This window comes from Phoxinus phoxinus (genome assembly GCF_949152265.1).
Source record: "Phoxinus phoxinus genome assembly, chromosome: 22".
Lineage (NCBI taxonomy): Eukaryota > Metazoa > Chordata > Actinopteri > Cypriniformes > Leuciscidae > Phoxinus > Phoxinus phoxinus.
In genome coordinates this window covers 1,521,466-1,543,442 of record NC_136897.1, presented here as the reverse complement: position 1 = coordinate 1,543,442, position 21,977 = coordinate 1,521,466, and the positions used below count along the sequence as shown (strand labels likewise).

At 39.1% G+C, this 21,977-nt stretch overlaps 1 protein-coding gene across 1 annotated transcript in view; it reads right to left on the bottom strand.

Moving 5' to 3' along the window:
- LOC306990571 (uncharacterized protein) overlaps nt 1-18,224 on the bottom strand; it is an 82,145-nt gene extending 63,921 nt beyond the window's left edge. The window contains exon 1 of the mRNA XM_079597542.1: nt 13,816-18,224. Within this exon, the coding sequence (XP_079453668.1) occupies nt 17,150-18,064 (915 nt within the window). The 5' untranslated portion in view covers nt 18,065-18,224 and the 3' untranslated portion in view covers nt 13,816-17,149. The remainder of the gene's footprint in view (nt 1-13,815) is intronic.
- Between the last annotated feature and the right edge of the window lie 3,753 nt (nt 18,225-21,977).

Here is a 21,977-nt window from a genome sequence, read left to right as displayed (position 1 = left end):
TTGGATTATTTGAAGGTGTGAGCTGGCTTTTGTATTAACGAACCCCAATTTGACATTCAGTGCTGTGGCATATTCATAGACATTTGAAGACTATGGTTTAACAGAAAGTCCATTAAACATCAGTCGGTCATATCCCAACCAATTGTACTTTGCCAGTGTAGGTATATGTATTTTTTTTATTTCTCTACACTTTCTTGTTTTCCAGTAGAAATGTCTACCATTCTTATATCAAGATACATTTACTGAAGAATCAACATGACTTATATGAAGTCTTGTTTTCTGATAAATGTGTCAAAATGTGGTGAACCAAAAACCAGAACAAATATATGCCTGTGGGTTCAGAAAAAGAATATTGTTTTCCCTTTGAATTCTGATTTTTTTCTTTCTTGCTTTAAGCATAAACTCACTTAATTCTGATGATTATTATTATTATTATTTTAAGTTAACAATAAAATGTATAATATAATTTTGCTTCTCTTGATTTAATAATGTTTAGATATTTCTACTGGAAAACAAGGCAAAAATACTAAGCAAGAAAAACATTAGCAGTGTATACGCCCTTATACATTCAATCTGGTGACAATATTTTTTTCCTAGAGACTTCAAATAAAAAAAAGATTGTATTTCTGCATAAACACATGCCTGGTCTTGATCTGAAATCGCAAATCTTCAAAAGAATAGAAACCAAACATTGTGAACATAGGAGGCTAGCTGAATGCACTTGAAGCGAAGACAATGGTTTTGTTCAAATGCATCTTGGCAGATGATTTAATCGAAAAAGTCTGCTTCTCATGAATCATCTTGGTCGGTCAGCCTTGTGTAACAAACAGGACTGGGGGAGGGCAGATAATGTAGGAGACAGACTGTGGCTGGGAGCACAGGGTGTGTGTGTGGGGTGAGGTGTACTCGACAGGACAGTTCAAAGACTAAGCCTTAAGGAATTGAAGTCTACAATGTTTTTCTACAGTGGTCTTCACAATACAAATCAAATCGTTTCACTGACTCTATAGAGTAAAGCCCTGTTTCAAAACCTACTGAGCTGCCTTGATGTCTACACTGTTTTTCTTCCACATTATGTTTGTCTTCTCCAGTACAAATATCTAAGCATTCTTATGTCAAGATACATTTATTGGAGAAGCAAAATTACTTTTATATTAAGATATTAAGTCTTGTTTACTGAAAAATGGATTTAAAAAAATGAATGAGTGCTTAAAAAATGAACACATATAAGCCAAATTTTCCAATGGGGCATACAATTTTATTTTGTTCTTATTTTAAGCATAAACTCACTGTTATTTCTTTTTTTTTCTTTTTTTTGGGGGTCTTTTACTTTGAAATTTGCCATAGGCATGTAATTTCCTGTTATTGTGTCATGTGATTTCTTGTTACCTTTATGTGATCTGGTCATGTGGTTCCTTTATTTCATGTGTTATGTTTCAATTGGTTTGTTCTTGTCAGGTGTTTCTCGGTTCATTGGTTTATCATCTTAATTACTCACAGGCAGAGGTGGGTGGAGTATCCAAAAACTGTACTCAAGTAAAAGACAAACATTAAACAAATACAATAGCATGTTATTTGTTAGATAGATATTTAATTAAAATAATTATTGTTATCTTAATTAGATATCTTTGCAACAAAGTCTTTGAACAGATTCGACTCAAAAGAGTGATTTATTTGTGAATGAGGCATCGCTCATGCCCCAGAAAAAAAGATACACTGCGCTTGGAATAAACTATGTATTTCTTAACATGTATTACATTAAAATAAAGCAATGGAGGAGCAGTTTTTTCATTAGAAATGTACTCGAGTTAAAGTAAAAGTACCCACATTTAAATATACTCTTAAAAGTAGACATTTTCCAAAAAAATACTCAAGTAAATGTACTTTGTTACTACCCACCTCTGCTCACAGGTGTATCTTGTTAGTAATTAGTCTTTGTGTATTTATAGCCCTCATGTCTAGCTCTTGTCTCTTGTCTAGCTTTGTCTTTTTGTTTAGTCATGTCATGGGAGTCATGTCATGTCAAGACCATAGTCAAGTCAAGTCACGTCAAGGCCCTAGTCAAGTCAAGTTAAGTCAAGGCCCTAGTCAAGTCAAGGCCCTAGTCAAGTCAAGGCCCTAGTCAAGTCAAGGCCCTAGTCAAGTCAAGTCAAGGCAAGGCAAGGCCATAGTCAAATCAAGGCAAGGCAAGGCCATTGTCAAGTCAAGGCAAGGCAAAACAAGGCAAGGCTATCGTCAAGTCAAGTCACGTTAAGGCCCTAGTCAAGTCAAGTTAAGTCAAGGCCCTAGCCAAGTCAAGGCAAGGCAAGGCAAGGCAAGGCAAGGCAAGGCAAGGCAAGGCAAGGCAAGGCCAAATCAAGGCCATTGTCAAGTCAAGGCAAGTCAAAGCAAGGCACGGCCATCTTCAAGTCAAGTCACGTCAAGGCCCTAGTCAAGTCAAGTTAAGCCAAGGCCCTAGTCAAGTCCATAGCCAAGGCAAGGCAAGGCGAGGCAAGGCCATAGTAAAATCAAGGCAAGGCCATTGTCAAGTCAAGGCAAGTCAAAGCAAGGCAAGGCCATCGTCAAGTCACGTCAAGGCCCTAGTCAAGTCAAGTCAAGTCAAGTCCATAGCCAAGGCAAGTCAAATCAAGGCAAGGCAAGGCAATGCAAGGCAAGGCAAGGCAAGGCAAGGCAAGGCAAGGCAAGGCAAGGCAAGGCAAGGCAAGGCAAGGCAAGGCAAGGCAAGGCAAGGCAATAGTCAAATCAAGGCAAGGCAAGTCAAATCAAGGCAAGCCACGGACATAGTCAAGGCAAGGACATAGTCAAGGCAAGTTAAGTCAAAGCAAGGGAATGCCATAGTCAAGTGCAGGTTTATGTTATGTTCATAGACAAGGTCATAGTCATATGGCAAGGCCATAGTCAAGACAAGTCAAATCAAGGCAAGGCAAGGCCGTAGTCAAGGCAAGGCAAGGCAAGGCAAGGCCATAGTCAAGACAAGTCAAATCAAGGCAAGGCAAGGCCGTAGTCAAGGCAAGGCAAGGCAAGGCAAGGCAAGGCAAGGCAAGGCAAGGCAAGGCAAGGCAAGCCAAACCAAGCCAAGCCAAGCCAAGCCAAGGCCAGGTTTATGTTATGTTCATAGTCAAGTTCAAGTCATTTTTTATTCTGTTTACATTGTATTTGTCCAATATTTCAATAAACTGCATTTGGGACATTACACACTTTGGACCAAACCACACCTTATGCAAATCTTTGTTCTTCATTTTCTAGAACTAGAGTTTAAGAACCTCGCTGTATTTTTGTGTAATTAATTAAGAGAAAGTACTCCGCCATCTTACTCCGACGAAAGTGACTTGAACGCACCGGCCATCGTAAACACGACTTCACACATCGTGCGTACCAACTTCCCAGGATGACTTGAACGCACCATATATGTTTTTTTTTTTTTTTTTTTCACCTCCGCTCCGATGTGCATGTTCTTAAAGAGAAAGACACAGTCTTTTAAGCTTGCCACAATAAATCGCTATTTTTCTGTACTAAACTAGTGAATTTTCCCAAGATATATTCAGAGATGATAAACAAGATGTTATAGAATAATAATTTAATGAAAACCCAATCTATTTTTAGTCCTTACTGAAAATGTACCACCGCGACATCCGACGGGTTTTCCCATATCGCATCACATATATAAATATATATACACGGATCGTCTGCCTCTCCCTAGTAATCAGCGCCACCCCCTCCCTTAATTCGCCTCCCTTCGCCAGGTTCCCGAATGGAGTGGGGGTGATTGGAGAGGAGAGGAAGGGAGCGCGGAGGGATTCCCGTGCCGCCGGAGCTGTGAGTCGCCGGACCCGCGGTCCGAACAGAGAACACGCGTGGCGCCGCTGACGGGCTGGGATGCCGGGATGCTATTCCCCGCCGTTGTCGGGGCCTATAGAAGAGGACTAGTCCCCCCTCGCGCCTCAGACCAAGGAAAGAGAAAGGTGCGTGCGACCGTCGGACACCGCCCCCTTACCTGGAACCATCTCATCTCTTCACTACCCTTCCTTCACAATTCCCTGGCACGATGAGGACACCAGGTCTCCTTTTATATATATATATATATATATATATATATATATATATATGCATTGTACAAAATGTTTAGCATCATAACCCAAATGAAACTTCATAAGTGACTGATTTGGATTATTCTAAAAAGACAGCGACTCTGTGTCAAACAAAGCATGAACTTTCATTTGATGTTAGAAGTTATTTTCATGTTAGCGGTACACTAAGCATAGAACACAATATTTGCACATAAACCTTGATTTGATCATTTACGTAAAATGTCTTTCCCCTGCTGTGCTCTTTGCCATGCATTCTGGGATTGCCTTATCCACAAAGGAAACATGCAATGCATCCCTAGATTTAGCATAAAATGGAAATATTAAAAGGCGTCATCATGTTGCTGTCTACTTTTTGGAGCAGCCTTCATGTTAAGATCATGACTATGATGCCTTGAAAAGTCTTTCAGTTTTTGTTAAACCATTGCTCTGCAAAGGGTATACATGATTTGACTTGCAAAATGGTCTAGCTGATCCTGCTTTACAAGTCCCTTGGCCTCACCTCAAGTTAAATGCCTGGCTAAAAGTCTCAGTGGTGATGGAGAATGTCAGATCTACTGGGCATTCAGCCCACAACCAATGCATTACCATTGCAGACACTTAACCACTACTCTACTACCTGCATCATAATGCATTCTGCCATTCCTACTATTTTTGTCTTACTCTATCAATGCATTCAATTGTTAAGTTAGTTTACTTGTAGAAATATTTTATTATCACTGTTCTGTTTATACCAAACTCCCATCAAATGTCATTTGGTAATAGTTTATATTATACAATTGATTTGTTTCTGTACTGTAAGACAAATGTGTATATGCACAGTGTAGAAATGTCTGCTATAAGGCTTTGTATTATAGAATATAATTCTGAGCTTCCCTGAGCAAGCGCCACTAATGACATCAACAACGATTCTTCACTCTGTGCACATCAGTATTGTGTATTGAGCATCCTGAAACATTGACCTAATATGAACATAAAGTTAATTATCATCGCCATAAAAAAGACCCAGGTGGATTCTTCTGTTAAAATCCCAGCACTCTGAATCTATCTTTTTGTCCTATTTAATTTCCTGGTTATAAGGGAGCTATTTGCAAGCCTGCCAGGAGAGATTGTCACAACCCATCATGTTAACCTTTCCCTGATGGAGACATGTGATGACTGCGGCCGCCAGCACTTCCAGCGCTCGATGTCCTCCCCTTCTTCATTCCTCTGCCTCCTCCTTCTTCCTCTTTTGGCAATGTGGCATTGCTTAAATAGCTTTATCAAGCGCCTGTCCTGATATTTAGATGTTAACAAAGAGAAATGGCGATGTGAGCATCGAGGAAGGAGTGAATTATGGAGGAATTATGATGTCGGCTCAGTAAATGCATCATGCTGTTGTGCGGTACACTGCCGCAAATGAGCCTTTTCCACTGAAAGGATTAATTATTGTCATCAATCACCCGTCTGATAACTAGAGTGGAAAAATGCCTCTGTTTAGGGAGTTTGGAGAGAATTTTTTTACAGATCTTGCATTTTGCATAATAAATAAAGTTGTATGAACCTCAGTCAATTGTGTAAACCAGACACAATTAATCATCGCCTCCAAAGCGAATCAAATCCCTAAAGGCATATTTTGATATCAGGAGACAACATATGCAACAGATCAATTGAGTGTTCTATGTTTTTATTTGGCTAAAAAACACTAAGTGTAATTTTGCATAACCGGTTAATATTCAGTGACATGATGTGTTTTAATGATGCAGAAAAACTATTGAATGATCCAGAGTATGGGTCAGAATTATTCAAAAATACTTCTGTTACAGATTTAATTACTATCGCAAGTATTGTACCGTAGAACAGCTGTACATTCTGGTCAATTAATTACATTTAACAATTCACAAAGACAACAAAACAGATTTTGGTTAAGGTGTCCTTACAGTGTAATTACACAAATAAGTACTGGGTAAAATTAATCAACTGCATTACTTATTATAGGGTTAAGGTTACGGTTTGCTTTAGGGTAAATAACTTGTATAATTTACTGTAGTAAGTACATGTAAAATAAAGTGTTACCCAGATTCAATATGTCAACTGCTTTATAAAATCATAAATTTAGAAAGAAATTAGATTATTATTAAAATCATCTGAAAATATTCCATATGTAGTGTGTACTGTATAATATTGTGTCAAATTCCACATAAAAACATGTATGGCTTCAGCTTTGAATTTGTTTGAATTTCATTAGATTTTTAATTCTAATTAATTCAAATTTGAATTACAATTCTTAATCCTGTTTACAAACTCAATTCAAACTGAATTTAAAAGCAATTCTAAATTAAATGTTGAATGATTCACAACTTGTTCCAATGACCCTCAGTGCAATTGTTCATATATAATTAATTACTCATATTTAAGTTTGGTTACACTTTATTTTAAGGTGTCATTGTTACAGTGGAATTATACATTTAAGTACTGAGTAATATTAGTTAACCACATGTACTTACTATAGGGTTAGGGTTTGGTTGAGGGTTAGTTGCATGTAATTATGCATAATTTACTGTTATTACTACGGTACATGTAACATCAAGGACACTGTAAAATAAAGTGTTACCTTAAGTTTAATTCATAAAAAGTTGCATGCATTCTTTTGGGGATCTTGGTTCAAAATCAGCCCCTATCTGTTGAGTTTGCTGCAGTCAGTGGAGTTCTCCGATCACACACACACACACTGAGACAAAATAAATGTCCTTCAGAAAGACATGATTGTCTGGGCCCTCAGTGGCTGGACGTCCTCGGGCATCATGGGACGGATATATGGCGTCGATGGCAGCTGCTCTGCCTCTGTTATATCTCAGCTAGCTCTCTCATTTATCTGCAGATGACATCCTGAATTACACTGAGATCAGAAACCTGACAGCGACGTCAAATCAAATCTGTCTCAATAATCAATGTAGTGCCCCCCCACCTCGACAAACACGCAACATTATCTCTCTCTCTCTCTCTCTCTCTCTCTCTCTCTCTCTCTCTCTCTCTCTCTCTCTCTCTCTCTCTCTCTCACACACACACACACACACACACACACACTTGCTCTGTTCAGCTCAGTGCACTAATGTACCCATGTACGCTTCTTTATGTGTTCCTCATCCAGCGCTGTCTTGTACTGGACACGCTAGAGTTCTCTGGATGATGCTGGTTCTTTGTGGGTCACATGGCGAGTTGACTTCACTGATTCCCCTGAAAAGCCCTCCGAGGCTGTCCTCGTCCACCGCCCTGGAGTGGGGGAGCCGGGGTCATTTCATTACTGGAGCTGTCATCATCACCCTGGGTATCAGAACCAGAGGATGTGTGCTGTGGCATGCTTGTTTTTAGGGCATCTGACTCATGTTCTTTCTGTTTAGCAGTCGCATCGGTTTGATTGAACATGGCTTATGTCAGTGGACACATTTCTATCAAAATTTATTTTATTTCTCTGTTGTTAAATAGGTCAATTTTTAGAGGGCATATTATTGGCATATATAGGTTTTCATGCATGAATGTTCCCAAAAGCATCGCTAGCCAACTATGATCACAAGTTCTGTCATTGCTAACATAGTTCAACAATCCGGTCAACCATAGTTCCAACAAACAGCATTGCACATTTACGCTCTCGACCTGTAGTTAGAAGCATATTGTTAAATGACATGTGGACATAAATAGATCATGCTCTTGGGCAAAGCTAATATGTAGTGCTTTCTATATCATTAATTAAATCTGAATATGCATCCGTGTATATTTTAGCGTGTCAACAATCAACGCTGTATATGAGGAGTGCGCATGTGCGTGCGCAAGGGAACCCCAGAGTATGATGAATGAGGAAACCTGCGATGAATCAATCATTAAATAAATGGTAAATGGTCAAATGGACTGCATTTATATAGCGCTTTCACAGACCTAATGGCCACCAAAGCGCTTTACATTTAGCCTCACATTCACCCATTCACACACCGACGGCAGTGTCAGCCATGCACGGCTCATCCAGCTCGTCGGGAGCAGCTGGGGTTCGGTGTCTTGCTCATGGACACCTCGACACTTGGTCAAGTGGAACCGGGGATTGAACCACCAACCTTCCGGTTTGTAGACAACCTACATGAACCACTGAGATTTCAGAGATTGCAAATAGTTTATTTTGAAGAAGTTATTACTCCTCCATTACCGACAGTCGTAGGCCTACAGTATATGGTTGAACTAATGTGGTTCAAACTACAGAGGGGCGACCATGTTACTATGGTTTTGGAAAACAGTCGTGACTAGTTGGTTAGTTTCTCCAACAATGCATTGTTCAATGGTCCTGTAGTTAATCAGCGAGTTACATCATTGTATGAGAACGTACCCTTTTTTAATTCCTGTCTCTATGAAGCTCCTCCTTCTGAAAAGCACACCGTGCCCTGATTGGTCGGCTGGAGCAGTGTGTTCTGATATGTCGAGCGCTTCGAGTGTGTTTGGGAAATGTCCCAAAAACTCACCTCAACTAGGCCCCGCCCCTTTATTCTGCGCATTAATTATTTAAATGAGGAATATTGTGACGTGTCTGTTCACAGAAAAAACTCAAGACTACAATGGAGGCGTTTCTGGAGTTCAGAAACACTGACACTGAGGCTGTTTACACGGAAACAAACGATCTGAAGAGAAAACACGAAAGTGGCCTTGCGTTATCACTTTTTATTCTGCGTTTAGACGAGCGTTATTGGGGGGGGGGGAATCTGCGTGCATATGGTGATGCAAAAGTGTGTGAGATTGGATGTAGTGTGCACTCCAGGCGGCTAGGTGGCGATGTGGAGCACTGAAAGTGAAAGAGACGCTGACACAGTTTGTCATGTTTAAAGGGGTGGTTTACTGCTTTTTTTCTTTGCATGATTGTGTTTATGGGGTGCAATATAACATGTCTTCGTTTTTTTTTTTTTTTTAAGCCTTATTTTTCATAAATTTGACCTTTATTGTAAGCCGCTTTCTCCTCTGTCATTTGAACGACCGGTTGACTTCCTGATTCTATGAAACCACTCCCTCAGAAACAGGCATGGGCTCAGATTGGTTAGTTGGGCTGGTGCGTTGTAATTGGCTAAACTGCGCAGTGCACGTTGTCCGGAAACTTCACGCCCATCACCTTTACGGGCGAAAGTTGCATGTGCTCCAGTCAAATGTAAATAATGGTTTCAATACTGCCGTCAGTTTGAGCCAGATCAGACCCAGAAAGCGGCACTGAAGAGAGTCAAGCAGAACCTCCCCAAACACGGCTCTTACAAAACGTTTCTGAATGGTAAATTTTTATTATTATTATTATTCTATTCTACTATTATTATATAATAATTTCGATACGCTGTTACTTGAAAATGCCACTGCTGACACTTGTTAGCTTTTGAGATACGGGTTTCTCCTGATTAAACATTTAATATAACTGAATAAATGACCGAGTAATACCACAGCTGAAGTTTGCTGTTGCGATTACATATATATATATTTTTACTTTACACGTTTGTCTTACACACAAAATAGCATCGAACTAACTGGCTACTATAAACAAACAGCTTTGGCATTGGTTTACGTTCTTGATCAAATTTAAAAATTACTTCATAAAGTATACATGGAAAATACATTTACAATATTAGTACATAATTACAAATTGCAGGTTCAAAATGTTTGTACGCGTTTGTCATAGACACACGAAATAGCATAATTAAGTGGCTATAACGCGAGCGCTGGCATTTGTTTACGTCCTTGATAAAACTAAAACATTACGTCTGAAATTATACATGCAAACATTTAAAATGATTAAGTCTTACTTACAGATTGTGGCCCAACAATGGCTGCCTCTGGTTTTAAAGTTGGAACTGCTTCATGTTTTAGAAACAGTTTCTTGTTTAATCCGGAATTGAATTCGTGGAGATTCTGGAAGCTGTCTTCCGTAAAATGCGCAGCACAGAGAGCTACGATTGTAATTTTCAGGAACATAATAAAACAGAAATTGTAGCCATTGTTGACGAACTACAGCGTCCATAGGAAGCCGAGCACAGAAGACATGACAGCTGGGTGAAAATAACACACTTTCGACGGCATGGCTACAGCTCTCCACTATAATTCTTCCACTTCCACAACGCCGCCGAAATATGGCCATGCCCCATTTTTTGCATATTCCGAAGGGAGGGTTGATGTAAATATATGGGTTAGCTACGTATAAAACCCGGGAAGTATCTCGTTGTAGTCCCATTCGAGTCGTTTTTGTAGGCATTAAACTTCTTGATTTTTAAAAGACAATATCTCTGCTTACGTTGAACTTTCAGCGCAGCAACTTTGCAGATACTGTTCATGCACCAACAGCAACATTCTCCACTCTGGAGGGTGGTTTCACTTTTTTGCGTTTTTAAGCCCCAAAAACCCTGTTGCCGTGTAAACGAAAGGCACATCCGATAAAATATTTTTACATTTTCACCCGCGAACGTTCTCGTGTAAACAGGGCCTGATATTGTCACGCCATCACCCTGTTTGGACTCTGTTTGCACTATTTCCCTGCCTGTTGATTTCATCAAATCATTCGTTGTTTAGGTGAGATACATGTGATTGATTTATTCTGTGATTGATTTAGAATTTTTTTATTAACTCTTATCTATTTATTTATTCTTTATTCTGGAAATGCAGCATACACTAAGCCCAAGACAAATTTCCCTAAGGGGACAATAAAGTATATTGTATGTTTGTATGTATCATAATGTTCATGTGTGTTGTCGTTATCACCTCGTTTGTCTGTGTATTTAAGTCCTGTGTTTTCAGTTCACCTTTGTCCGGTCTTGCTCTTCTTCATATAGATTTACCTTGTGGATATTGTTATACCGTGTTAACTCTTTATCTTAATCTTCATCTTCATCTTCATCTTCGTCCCTTGCTGTGCACCATTACCGTGACCGATATAGAGAATAACTCCCGCTGGAGGGGCTTTTTCAAACTCAAACAGCAACATTACACACTAAAGAAAGATGAACAGGCAAAACACATAATATAGGTCCTCTTTAATACATTGTATGAAACATTTTAAAAGATGGAAATCATATTAAGTTTCACAATATCAGAATTAAGTGAACATAAGAAATAATTGCACTATTTTGGGTTTGAGGGAATGCTGTGAAACCGTGCCATCTATCTATGTCTCTTTAAATAAATAATGTATTCTAAGAAAAATAATCATATTGTCTGCTCATTTCAATTGGTCATGTGTGGCAACTGACAAATATATAAATATGTTTTCAGTATCATTAGGATATATATACATTGAAGGTACTATTAAATGATCAATAATCATGTTGGAGATCACAGATGTCTTTGCAAACTAAACGTTTATTTAGGGAAGTTTGGACATTGTGTTAACATGAAATAGGCAAATTAGTGGATGGCAAAAACAGAGGATTGATGAATTTGTATTCTAGCCACCACGATTCGAGAGATATTTGCAAAAATGTAAATTAGCTTATTATAGTAGCACTTGTTGAATTTCATTTTAAAAAATCATTCACAATGAAAGTTATTAGCTGCTGAAATCCGATTGGCTGTGAGCACTTGCCCTGAAGAAGATAGACTACACATCAAATTACATTTTCCTTGATCGGCCTGTCGCAGAGTTTTGACAGGTTTTTAGTTGTAGCGCCACCTATTGGCAGATTTTGGCGCAACTTGGTGTGCATCAACAGAATGACGTGTAGTCTATGTGGGTCAAGTTTCGTTAAGTTTGGACCGTGCATTGAGCAGATACAGAATTATGTAAGTCAAATAATCAAAATGGGTGATGCCAGACTGATTGAGCGGTTAATATCTTTGCAATGCTTTTATTACTCAATTTTCTTTTGATAAAAAAATTGTCATAAGGGTTTTGGTATGATGTATGCCAAAATGTGTGCGAATCGAACAAACGACCTAGGATTTTCAACATTCAAAATGGTGGAAAAATATCCTTCGGCACGTGGACGCGTAATAATAATAATCTAAGTATTAGCAATGGATGTGTTTTTTTGTGGTAGTTTTGTCTGCTTATTCCATCCTGTTTGTTAGAATTACAGAAAATGGTTTAATAAAAAGATAATAATGAACTCTCTGTCCCTCACAATTTCTTTAGCTCTTTTATTTCCATCCTGATAATCTTATTGCCAATTTGTAAATAATCCAATTATTATTAATAAACTATCAGAGCTTGACCAAAAAATATTTCTGAAAATCTGACATATGCTTACATATATCCTTTAATGACAATACAAGCATGTTGCAAAGTTTAAAAGATACCACAGAACAGGAAAGACCCGTATCATGTTTGCTGTAATACATCGTGTTATATTATGTGCAATATATGTTATGTGGAATCTGCAGATTTTTGCCATCACCTTTGAGAAAACGTATTCATTTGAGTTGTTGCTCTGAGGCATTCTTCACATCGTTTTTTGCTGACTGTTCAACATTACACAGCTTAGGAAAACTGTCATGGTCTCAGTACTTGTTAACTGTTTGAGAACCATTATGCAGCAACCATCAGAAATGAAACTATTTGTTTATACATAAAACAATCAAATTAAACTTGTATGCACTTGTATGCATCAAATGTCTTTGCATTAATGCATTTGTACATTCTTTAATCCTTTACACCCTGAATGACCTTATCTGCATCCTCTGGGCATTTCATGAGTATCTCTTATATCACTCCTTCAAGAGCTTCTTTCCCATGCTACTAGAAAAAGTGGCGAAAAGCAATTAAAATCTATCGATCTTGAGTTAGTGTCACCAGTGGCAGCACCATGTACATGAATATACTGTGCATTGTGACAGCTGACGGATGGTGATGATAGCGTTTTTCTGTGTTCTACAACCATACTAATTAGTGCAGCTGGTCGCGCGAGTTCCTGCAAGGCTAGATTGTTACACTGGGATCTTCAATTGCCTCTGCCACAGCTTATCAATCAACGACACAGACCTGCAATTGACCTGGCAGAAATCACGGCAGTCGATTGTTGTAATTTTAAGTGTTCTCTAATTTTGAAGGGTTATGTAAAACTTTGGGTTTAAAGGGTTTAAAGTAAAACTTTGTTGCACAAAAAGTCTTCAAAAATCTGTTGTTGGTTATAGTTAACAAGTGATTTGGTTAGAACAATAAAACACAATCTGTAGATGTATTTTTGTATTCTCTCCCTTGTGAACTTGCTAGTCCCTTAGATGCTGAATGTAGCAAGTCATGATCTTGCACTGTCATTTGTGGCGTCATACCAATCACTGAGCAGTCGAGCAATCCATCCAGTCTGTTTCCATAGCGATGAATGGGCTGAGAGCAGGATGAGTGGAGGAAAGTGAAGAACAGATTGCCGACACCTGTGCTTGAAAAAAGAGCTTAATTGCAGTACCGCATATGTCTGTATTCTGTTAATTATGTCCTCGTGACATGACACTGATCAATTTTCATCTTAAAATCTTGAAAAACACAATAGGTTCTCTACAGCACAGCATGATTTGTAATAAAACGTCAATCAATGTCATTCAATTTAATACATCTACATTCCAGGTAATATCTCAGACCTCTGGAACCCACAGTATTCCCATGAAAAACCTGTCAAATGCAGCATATTTAAGTATACGTATTTGAAACAATTCAATTCAATTCAATTCAAGTTTATTTGTATAGCGCTTTTCACAATACACATTGTTTCAAAGCAGCTTTACAGAAAATGCATTTCAAAAATATCCATACAAAAATACAGTTAGTTAATCATGAAATTTAGGGCATAACATATCGCCGGCGTTGGGTCGTCTCTTCACAGGCGTCGAGTCGTCTCATCACAGGCGTTGGGGCATCTGAAGTCTCCATGAGAGGCTGGATACTAACTGGAGCTGACAAACTCTATTTGAGTTATCTCGGGACAGGCGTCCCGAGATAACAACAAAAAAGGCAGATGGGAAATAATTAGCGTAGCTGCTGTTCTTAATATGAATGCATTTGATCTGATTTAACTGTAGTATAAAAGGTATGAGATGCATCATGTGAATGCTTGGCTAAAGAGATGCGTCTTTAATCTAGTTTTAAACTGGGAGAGCGAGTCTGAGCCTCGGACAGTATCAGGAAGGCTATTCCAGAGTTTAGGAGCTAGATGTGAAAACGCCCTCCCTCCTTTAGTGGACTTAGATATCCTAGGTACGACCAGAAGCCTCGAATTTAGCGATCTTAAAGAGCGCGATGGAATATATGGCGATAGAAGATCTCTTAAATACACAGGAGCTAAACCATTTAGGGCTTTATAGGTCAGTAACAATACTTTGTAATTGATACGGAACTTAATAGGTAACCAGTGTAGAGATGATAAAATTGGTGTTATATGATCATATTTTCTTGACCTAGTAAGAACTCTAGCAGCTGCATTTTGGACTAACTGTAGCTTGTTTACTGAGGATGCAGGACAACCAGCTAATAGAGCATTACAGTAATCTAGTCTCGAGGTCATGAATGCATGAACTAACTTTTCTGCATCAGAAACTGATAGCATATTACGTAGCTTAGCAATGTTTCTAAGGTGGAAAAAGGCTGTTCTTGTGACATTTGAAATATGATTTTCAAAAGACAAGTTGCGGTCTAGTATAACACCCAGGTCTTTTACTGTAGAGGATAAAGTAACAGGACGTCCATCTAGATTAAGGTTGTATTGTAAGAGATTTTGAGGGCAGTTTTTTGGACCAATCAGTAATACCTCCGTTTTATCTGAATTTAATAGAAGAAAATTACACGTCATCCAATATTTTATATCTTTAACACACTCTGTCATTTTAGATAATTTAGTGTTATCATCTGGTCTAGATGAAATATATAATTGAGTGTCATCAGCATAACAGTGGAAACTTATTCCATGTTTTCTTATAATATTACCAAGTGGCAGCATATAAATTGAGAATAGCAGGGGGCCTAATACAGATCCCTGCGGCACTCCATAATTTACTGACGTTATCTTTGATTTTTCCCCATTTAAATGGACAAAATGGTAACGGTCTGATAGGTACGATCTAAACCAGCTTAATGCCTGTCCCTGAACACCAGTGTAATTTTGAAGTCGATCTAAGAGTATTTTATGATCTATAGTGTCAAACGCAGCACTAAGATCGAGTAAAACTAGTATTGAGATACAGCCTTGGTCAGAAGCTAAAAGTAAATCATTTGTAATTTTAACCAGCGCAGTTTCTGTGCTATGATGTGGCCTGAATCCTGACTGAAACTTTTCATAGATATCGTTTTCTTGCAAGAAAGAGCACAATTGAGCGGACACAACTTTTTCTAGTATTTTAGACATAAATGGAAGATTTGAAATGGGTCTGTAATTTGCTAGGTTATTTGGATCTAATTGTGGTTTCTTAATAAGAGGTTTTATAACTGCCAGCTTGAATGTTTTTGGAACATGTCCTAAAGATAGAGACGAGTTAATAATATTGAGAAGAGGCTCTTCCACTACAGGTAACACTTCTTTCAGTAGTTTAGTGGGTATTGGATCTAATAAACATGTTGTTGGTTTAGATGCAGTGATAAGTTTATTTAGCTCTTCCTGTCCTATAGTTGTAAAGCGCTGTAGTTGTTCTTGAGGGGCGATAATTGAGGCTGAATCATAAGACGCTGTCAAAGATTGTACATTTACAATTGTGTTTCTGATGCTTTCTATTTTCTCAGTGAAGAAATTCATGAAATCATTACTATTAAAATGTAACGGAATATTTTGTTCAGGTGATGTCTGTTTATTTGTTAATCTAGCCACGGTGTTAAATAAAAACCTTGGATTGTTTTGGTTATTTTCTATTAGTTTGCGGAGATGCTCAGCCCTGGCTGCTTTTAGAGCCTTTTTATAACGTGACATACTGTCTTTCCACGCGATTCTAAAGACCTCTAAATTAGTTTGTTTCCATTTGCGCTCTAAGTTACGAGTTTCTCTCTTGATAACATGCGTAGCACTGTTGTACCATGGTGCTTTAGTTTTCTCTCTAACCTTTTTTAATCTAATTGGTGCAACAGTTTCTAATGTACTAGAGAAAATGGTGCTCATACTGCTAGTCATTTCCTCTAGTTCCTCTGTTTGTTTGGGTTCACTGAGGAGCGGAGATAGATCAGGTAAGCTATTCAAGAATCTATCTATAGTGGTTGGAAGGATTGTTCTGCCTGGTCGATAACGTGGCGCAACATGACACATTTCAGCCGTACGTAGTATGCAAGTTACCATGTAATGATCAGTGACATCATCACTTTGCGGTATAATATCTATATCGGTTGGATCGGTTCCATATGATATAATTAAATCTAGAGTATGATTAAGACGATGAGTGGGACCACTAACGTTTTGCTTGACCCCAAAGGAGTTTAATAAATCTGTAAACGCAGCTCCTAACGCATCATTTGTGTTATCAACGTGTATGTTGAAATCTCCAACAATTATTGCCTTATCGGCATTGACCAATAGATCTGAGAGAAAATCTGCAAACTCTTTTAGGAAATCAGCGTAAGGCCCTGGCGGTCTATATACGGTAGCCAAGGCTAGAGATAATAGGGATTTCTTTCTTACATCTAGGAGCGTAACATTTAGAACAAGTACTTCAAACGAATTAAACCTGTGGCCTGTTTTCTGAGTAACATTAAGAATATCTCTATAGATTGTTGCAACACCGCCGCCACGACCAATCAGACGGGGCTCATGCTTATAACCGTATCCTGGTGGAGTGGACTCATTAAGACCGAAATAATCATTTGGTTTAAGCCAGGTTTCAGTAAGGCAGAGTACATCAAAGCTATTATCAGTGACCATTTCATTTACAATAACCGCCTTAGGTGTAAGCGATCTAATGTTTAGAAGACCTAGCTTTAGAAATTGTTTTTGTTCACTAATATTGAGATTTTCTGGTTTAATCACAATTAGATTTTTCTTAGATCCTGCAGTAGATTTATTGTTTGGCCTCACTAAACGAGGAATAGACACAGTTTCTATATAGTGTTCTACACTGGTACTTATATCAATTAATTTGGGACAGCAAAGAATGTGATTAGGACTTTGACTTACTAGTCATATGGTGTGTAACGTCTTGGAGATGTTGTCCGACAGAACAGCCGCTCCGATTCTGCTGGGGTGCAGGCCATCAGCACGGTAGAGCCTAGGTCGCTCCCAAAACAGATTCCAATTATTTACAAAGAGCAGTCTCTGTTCATTACACCATGACATCAACCATTCATTTAGTGCAAACAATCTACTGAACCTTTCTTGTCCTTGTCGGTACGTGGGAAGCGGTCCAGACACGACGATCTTTGCTTCAGGCGATGTTCTGCGTACCGTCTCGATCAGGCTCCTGTAGTCCCTCTTCAGAACCTCCGTCTGCCGCAGCCTGATGTCGTTCACCCCCGCGTGCAGCACGACAGCTCCGACGCGCTCGTCACCGTTCAGGATCTCGGGGACCTGCGCAGCGACATCGAGAACACGAGCACCAGGAAAGCAGTGAGTGCGCACCATACCTTTACCTGAGGTAGCGCGGACATGCCGGACCATGGAACTGCCGATGATCACAGCGTCGTCGCGTTCCGTCTCGCGAAGAGGGGAGAAGCGGTTCCGGGTGGAGATCTCGAAGACCGGGAGGGGCGGAGAGGTCCTTGCTCTGGTCCTGGCTCGTGTCTTCCGCTGTGGCATCATCCAGGGTCCATGGTGCTGTGTCGGTGTCGGGGTAAACGAAACCAGGGGTGCTCGGGTCCTGTGCAGAGAAATACACGGAGTAGAGGAGGCCGGAGTCGAAAAGTTACTAACCACTGACTTGTGAGCATCGGCGCGTGATACTTCAAGCGCTGATCGTCGGTCTCGCAGCTCGGCCTGCCTCCCCAGCAGATCACGGATCTGCTTCTCCACGGACTCCAGCTCCAACCGCACCGAATGCAGCTCAAACGTGTCCTCACCTGCACTCAGAGGTAGACACACATCCGATATATTCGCCATTATGACAGATGAACAATAAATTAGCAGTGATGCTACCAATATCACTACTAATTTAGGACTGAAATCATGGATAGAACCCGTATCCTTCCAGTGATTCGAGTGTAAATAAGACGGTCGATAGGCGAGACCACGCGTGCAAATGCTAGCGGGCTAACTTAACGTTAGAGGGCTAACTTCATGCATCAAGCATCATGCATGCTATCACTCTACAAACTAACGGTGTCACATTCTCCTCATGCATGTCTTCGGTTCATTTGGATCACTCTCTGTGGCGTTGATCTGTGAAGCAGGGTCGGGTTGGATCATTACATGGCCAAATAAAAACACCAAACCCCTGGCCATGACGCTGCACATAACAGAATGACATGGAAATGAACAGAATATTAGAGATTGAAACTGAAGCAATAAGTATTTGGCAATGGGCAGATAAGTGTTGAGGACGTAGTTCTAGATGATATGTGGTGAAGGCTAAAATGTGTTTTTTTTATGTACAACTTTTAAATGGCTATAAAGGTATTGTTTCCGGAACACTTTGTCCTCTTTAAAAGGGCTCTGAAAGGGCAATTAACGAGTGGAAAGGGTCTTATGAGGACAGACCCTTCAACAAGACGACACAAGGGACATATAAGGCAAAGGATTCACTCCTTTCTGTGAGAATTTATGACTGTAAGAAACAGTGAGATCTTAGTTTTAATGCATGTCCTACAAGCAATTGTCCATTAGCAGTGTATTTGTGTTGTTGTTGTTGTTGTTGTTTAAACTGAAACATTCATACATTAAATCTTACAAATAAAAATTTCATATGAAACCTTTTACATTGCCATGGGCATTATCATTTATTTAAATTATAATGTTAAATTACAGCCAAAGAATATGCCCAAATAACTGCAAATAATGTGTGTAGTCTTAGTTTAGCAAATAACTCAGTATACCAGCCTCAATTTGTACTATAAGCATACAGTGTTGTGTCTGATGAAAAATAGTCTTCAGTGAATATATATTTTAATTTATTTTATCTATTTGAAATTTAAAATGTAAGTTTCCTAGAGTAAGAAAAAAACTAAGTTTTTGAACATTTTTGAACAAGCTTGATGAACTTACATTGAACATGCAGAGCAAACTTATATTTGGATATTATATCTCAAATACAATAAAATCTCTACATATTCTGTTAATAAAAGTGGTCCCAGCACTGAACCCTGGGGAACTCCTTACTGTGTACAACTCAAATGCAATTATTGTTTAACATGGAAATTTAACCAACTGTGGAATTACCAAAATAAATAAATCAGACTACATAGAACATTTTATTGCAAATGTGCAATTTCCTAACATATTATATAACCTCTTATTTTGGCACCCATGTTTATTACACAATATTTTAATTTACTAGTGATTTGAAAATATATCACTAGCTACGTTTCCATCCACTTATTTTTAGGTGAATTTTGGGATGCCAAAATGCACATAAAAAACATATGTCTTCAGTTGAGGCAGATCATTTTCTATCCAATAAAAAGACATGCGCATTAACTATGATGGAAATGCATTTGCCACATAAAATCCTTCAATGCGCAACAAAAACATCAAGTGACTTCTCCTCAGCAGAGGATGTGATTGGATAATTACATTATTCAAATCATGTAAAATGATTATTAGGCTGCATAAATTAGGTCAGCCAGAACTGGGAACACTGGTCCACCGTACTCAGCCGGATCTGGATCAGATGAAAGACCTGCGCCGAGACATGACCACAACACAGCCCTGAAGCTTCAGCAGAGACCGTGTCAACTAGACTTTCCCCTGCGAAGGCCTCATCGACACGGAAAAAGTTTTTTTTTATTCACAACAAACGTTTTTTATTACTAAATCTTGTTTAGGAAGAGCATTACTGAAAACAGTGAAAATCTGGCCACCGTCTGAGTCACCAATCTCGTTCATACAAAACCAGATACATTTTTTTATTTTTTTTTATAAAAATGAAAACATTATCAGAGTGATTCCCTTTCACGCGGATCCGCGGAAACGTCTAAAAACGCTGTATAAATGCACATGCCTATAGACTTAACACGTAATGCGCATGTAAATGCCGTCACCGTTTTCACAGATTCACGTTCTTGAAGTTTACACAGAGATGATAACGGTTTCACTTTTTTTAAATTCATTTTTAAAAACGTTCTCTTTGAAACCTATACTTCAAAGTTTGCGTTCTCAGGCCACCAAAACGCCATTGCCATGTAAATGAACGTCCAGAAGAACGCATTCAAAGTTTTCTGTTTTCAATTGAAAACAGTGTCGTGTTAGCGGCCCCTAAGTTAATAACTAATGATTTTTACAACGGGAATGATCAATCAAAAACGCACTTAAGCTGAACAATGACTTTCTTCTAAAGCTGCGGTCCAGTATTACAATCTGCGGTCCAGAAACAATCTGTATTGTAAAAAGCGCTGTATAAATGAAGGTGACTTGATTTGACTTGATAACTGGAGTAACCAGCGGACCAATGGCATCGCAGCGTCTCTAATGTTGGTTTGGTGTTTCTGAAAGTCAAAGTGTGTGATCAGAATGATGTGGTGTAACTCCCTCCAGAAGCGTCTCACACACACGAGTGTGTTCCCGAACACCAGCATCCGATTGCTAGAGAACACGACAGCGTTTACTGTGTTTCTCTGACGCTCGACACACACTCGTTCATGATGGAGGGAAAAGAGTCCGATTGCAGAAACTAACAGTTTTATTACTTTTATATATTTTGTGCCAATTTCTCAGGAAGTCACGACTGTGTTCTCTTCGACACATGGGATGCTTTATTTGCAAATCTTTCACGCAATATTCCAATGGTGTCTGTAATTTAAACTCTCAGCTTTGGATGGAAACAGCAAGTGACAAATCTCCGTTTACTCGGTTATTCAAGGGAACCAAGTCCCAAGTAAACCTCACAGGTTCTGTATAGGTTAAAGAGAGCCTAAAGACTGTGCTGTTCTCTGGAGATCTGCCAGTCAGACGCCTCTGGCTGCTTGTCTTTGCCCGAGCGCTCAGTCACTGCCGGAGCTGATGATAATGCTGATGGTCAATGGGTGGTGTAACTGCAAAAAGAGGAGCTTCCTCACAGAGGCAGTGACCTAAAATGGTTGCACAAAAGATTATGTGGACACCTCAAGCCAAGGCATCTGAGCTCTGGACAACTTCTGAACTGGCTAACGGTTTCAACTCTGACCTACTTTTGCATTGCATATTATTATTATTACTGAACACATGAGCTTGAAAGCTGGAGGAGAACTTGAAGTAATTGTGTTCCCAATAAGCTTCAATATCAGTGCATTGGCTTTGTCAAGACAACAAAAGCAGTCTCACACCGAATATTTCCAAACTGGCACAAAAGGATGATGTTTAAAGATCTACAGATCTCTTCTTGTGGTCATTACATCGGTATTACAAAAGAGAATTAATGCATTTCTTCAAGACGATTAATTGCAAATTGAAGAAAGACAAAAACGTACATATGTCAGAGCACTACTGAAGAAAGAGCAAGCATTTCAAAGGCTTATCTGAATGTGTATTAACCTCTGAGCTCTAATCTAGGCATTTAGTGGATTCTATAAAACTTAATGAACCTATTTGAGCAGCTGCAGTGGAGGCCATCCACAGGAGGCCAGAGACATCGCCACACTGAAGATGAGTCTGTTTCCTAGCAACCCATCACTAATATTTCAAATGTAGTGTGTCTACTCTTGTGTGTGTGTGTGTGTGTGTGTGTGTGTGTGTGTGTGTGTGTGTGTGTGTGTGTGTGTGTGTGTGTGTGTGTGTGTGTGTGTGTGTGTGTGTGTGTGTGTGTGTGTGTGTGTGTGTGTGTGTGTGTGTGTGTGTTGGTAGTATTTTATTTTACATTATTTCATTTCATTTCATTATTTCA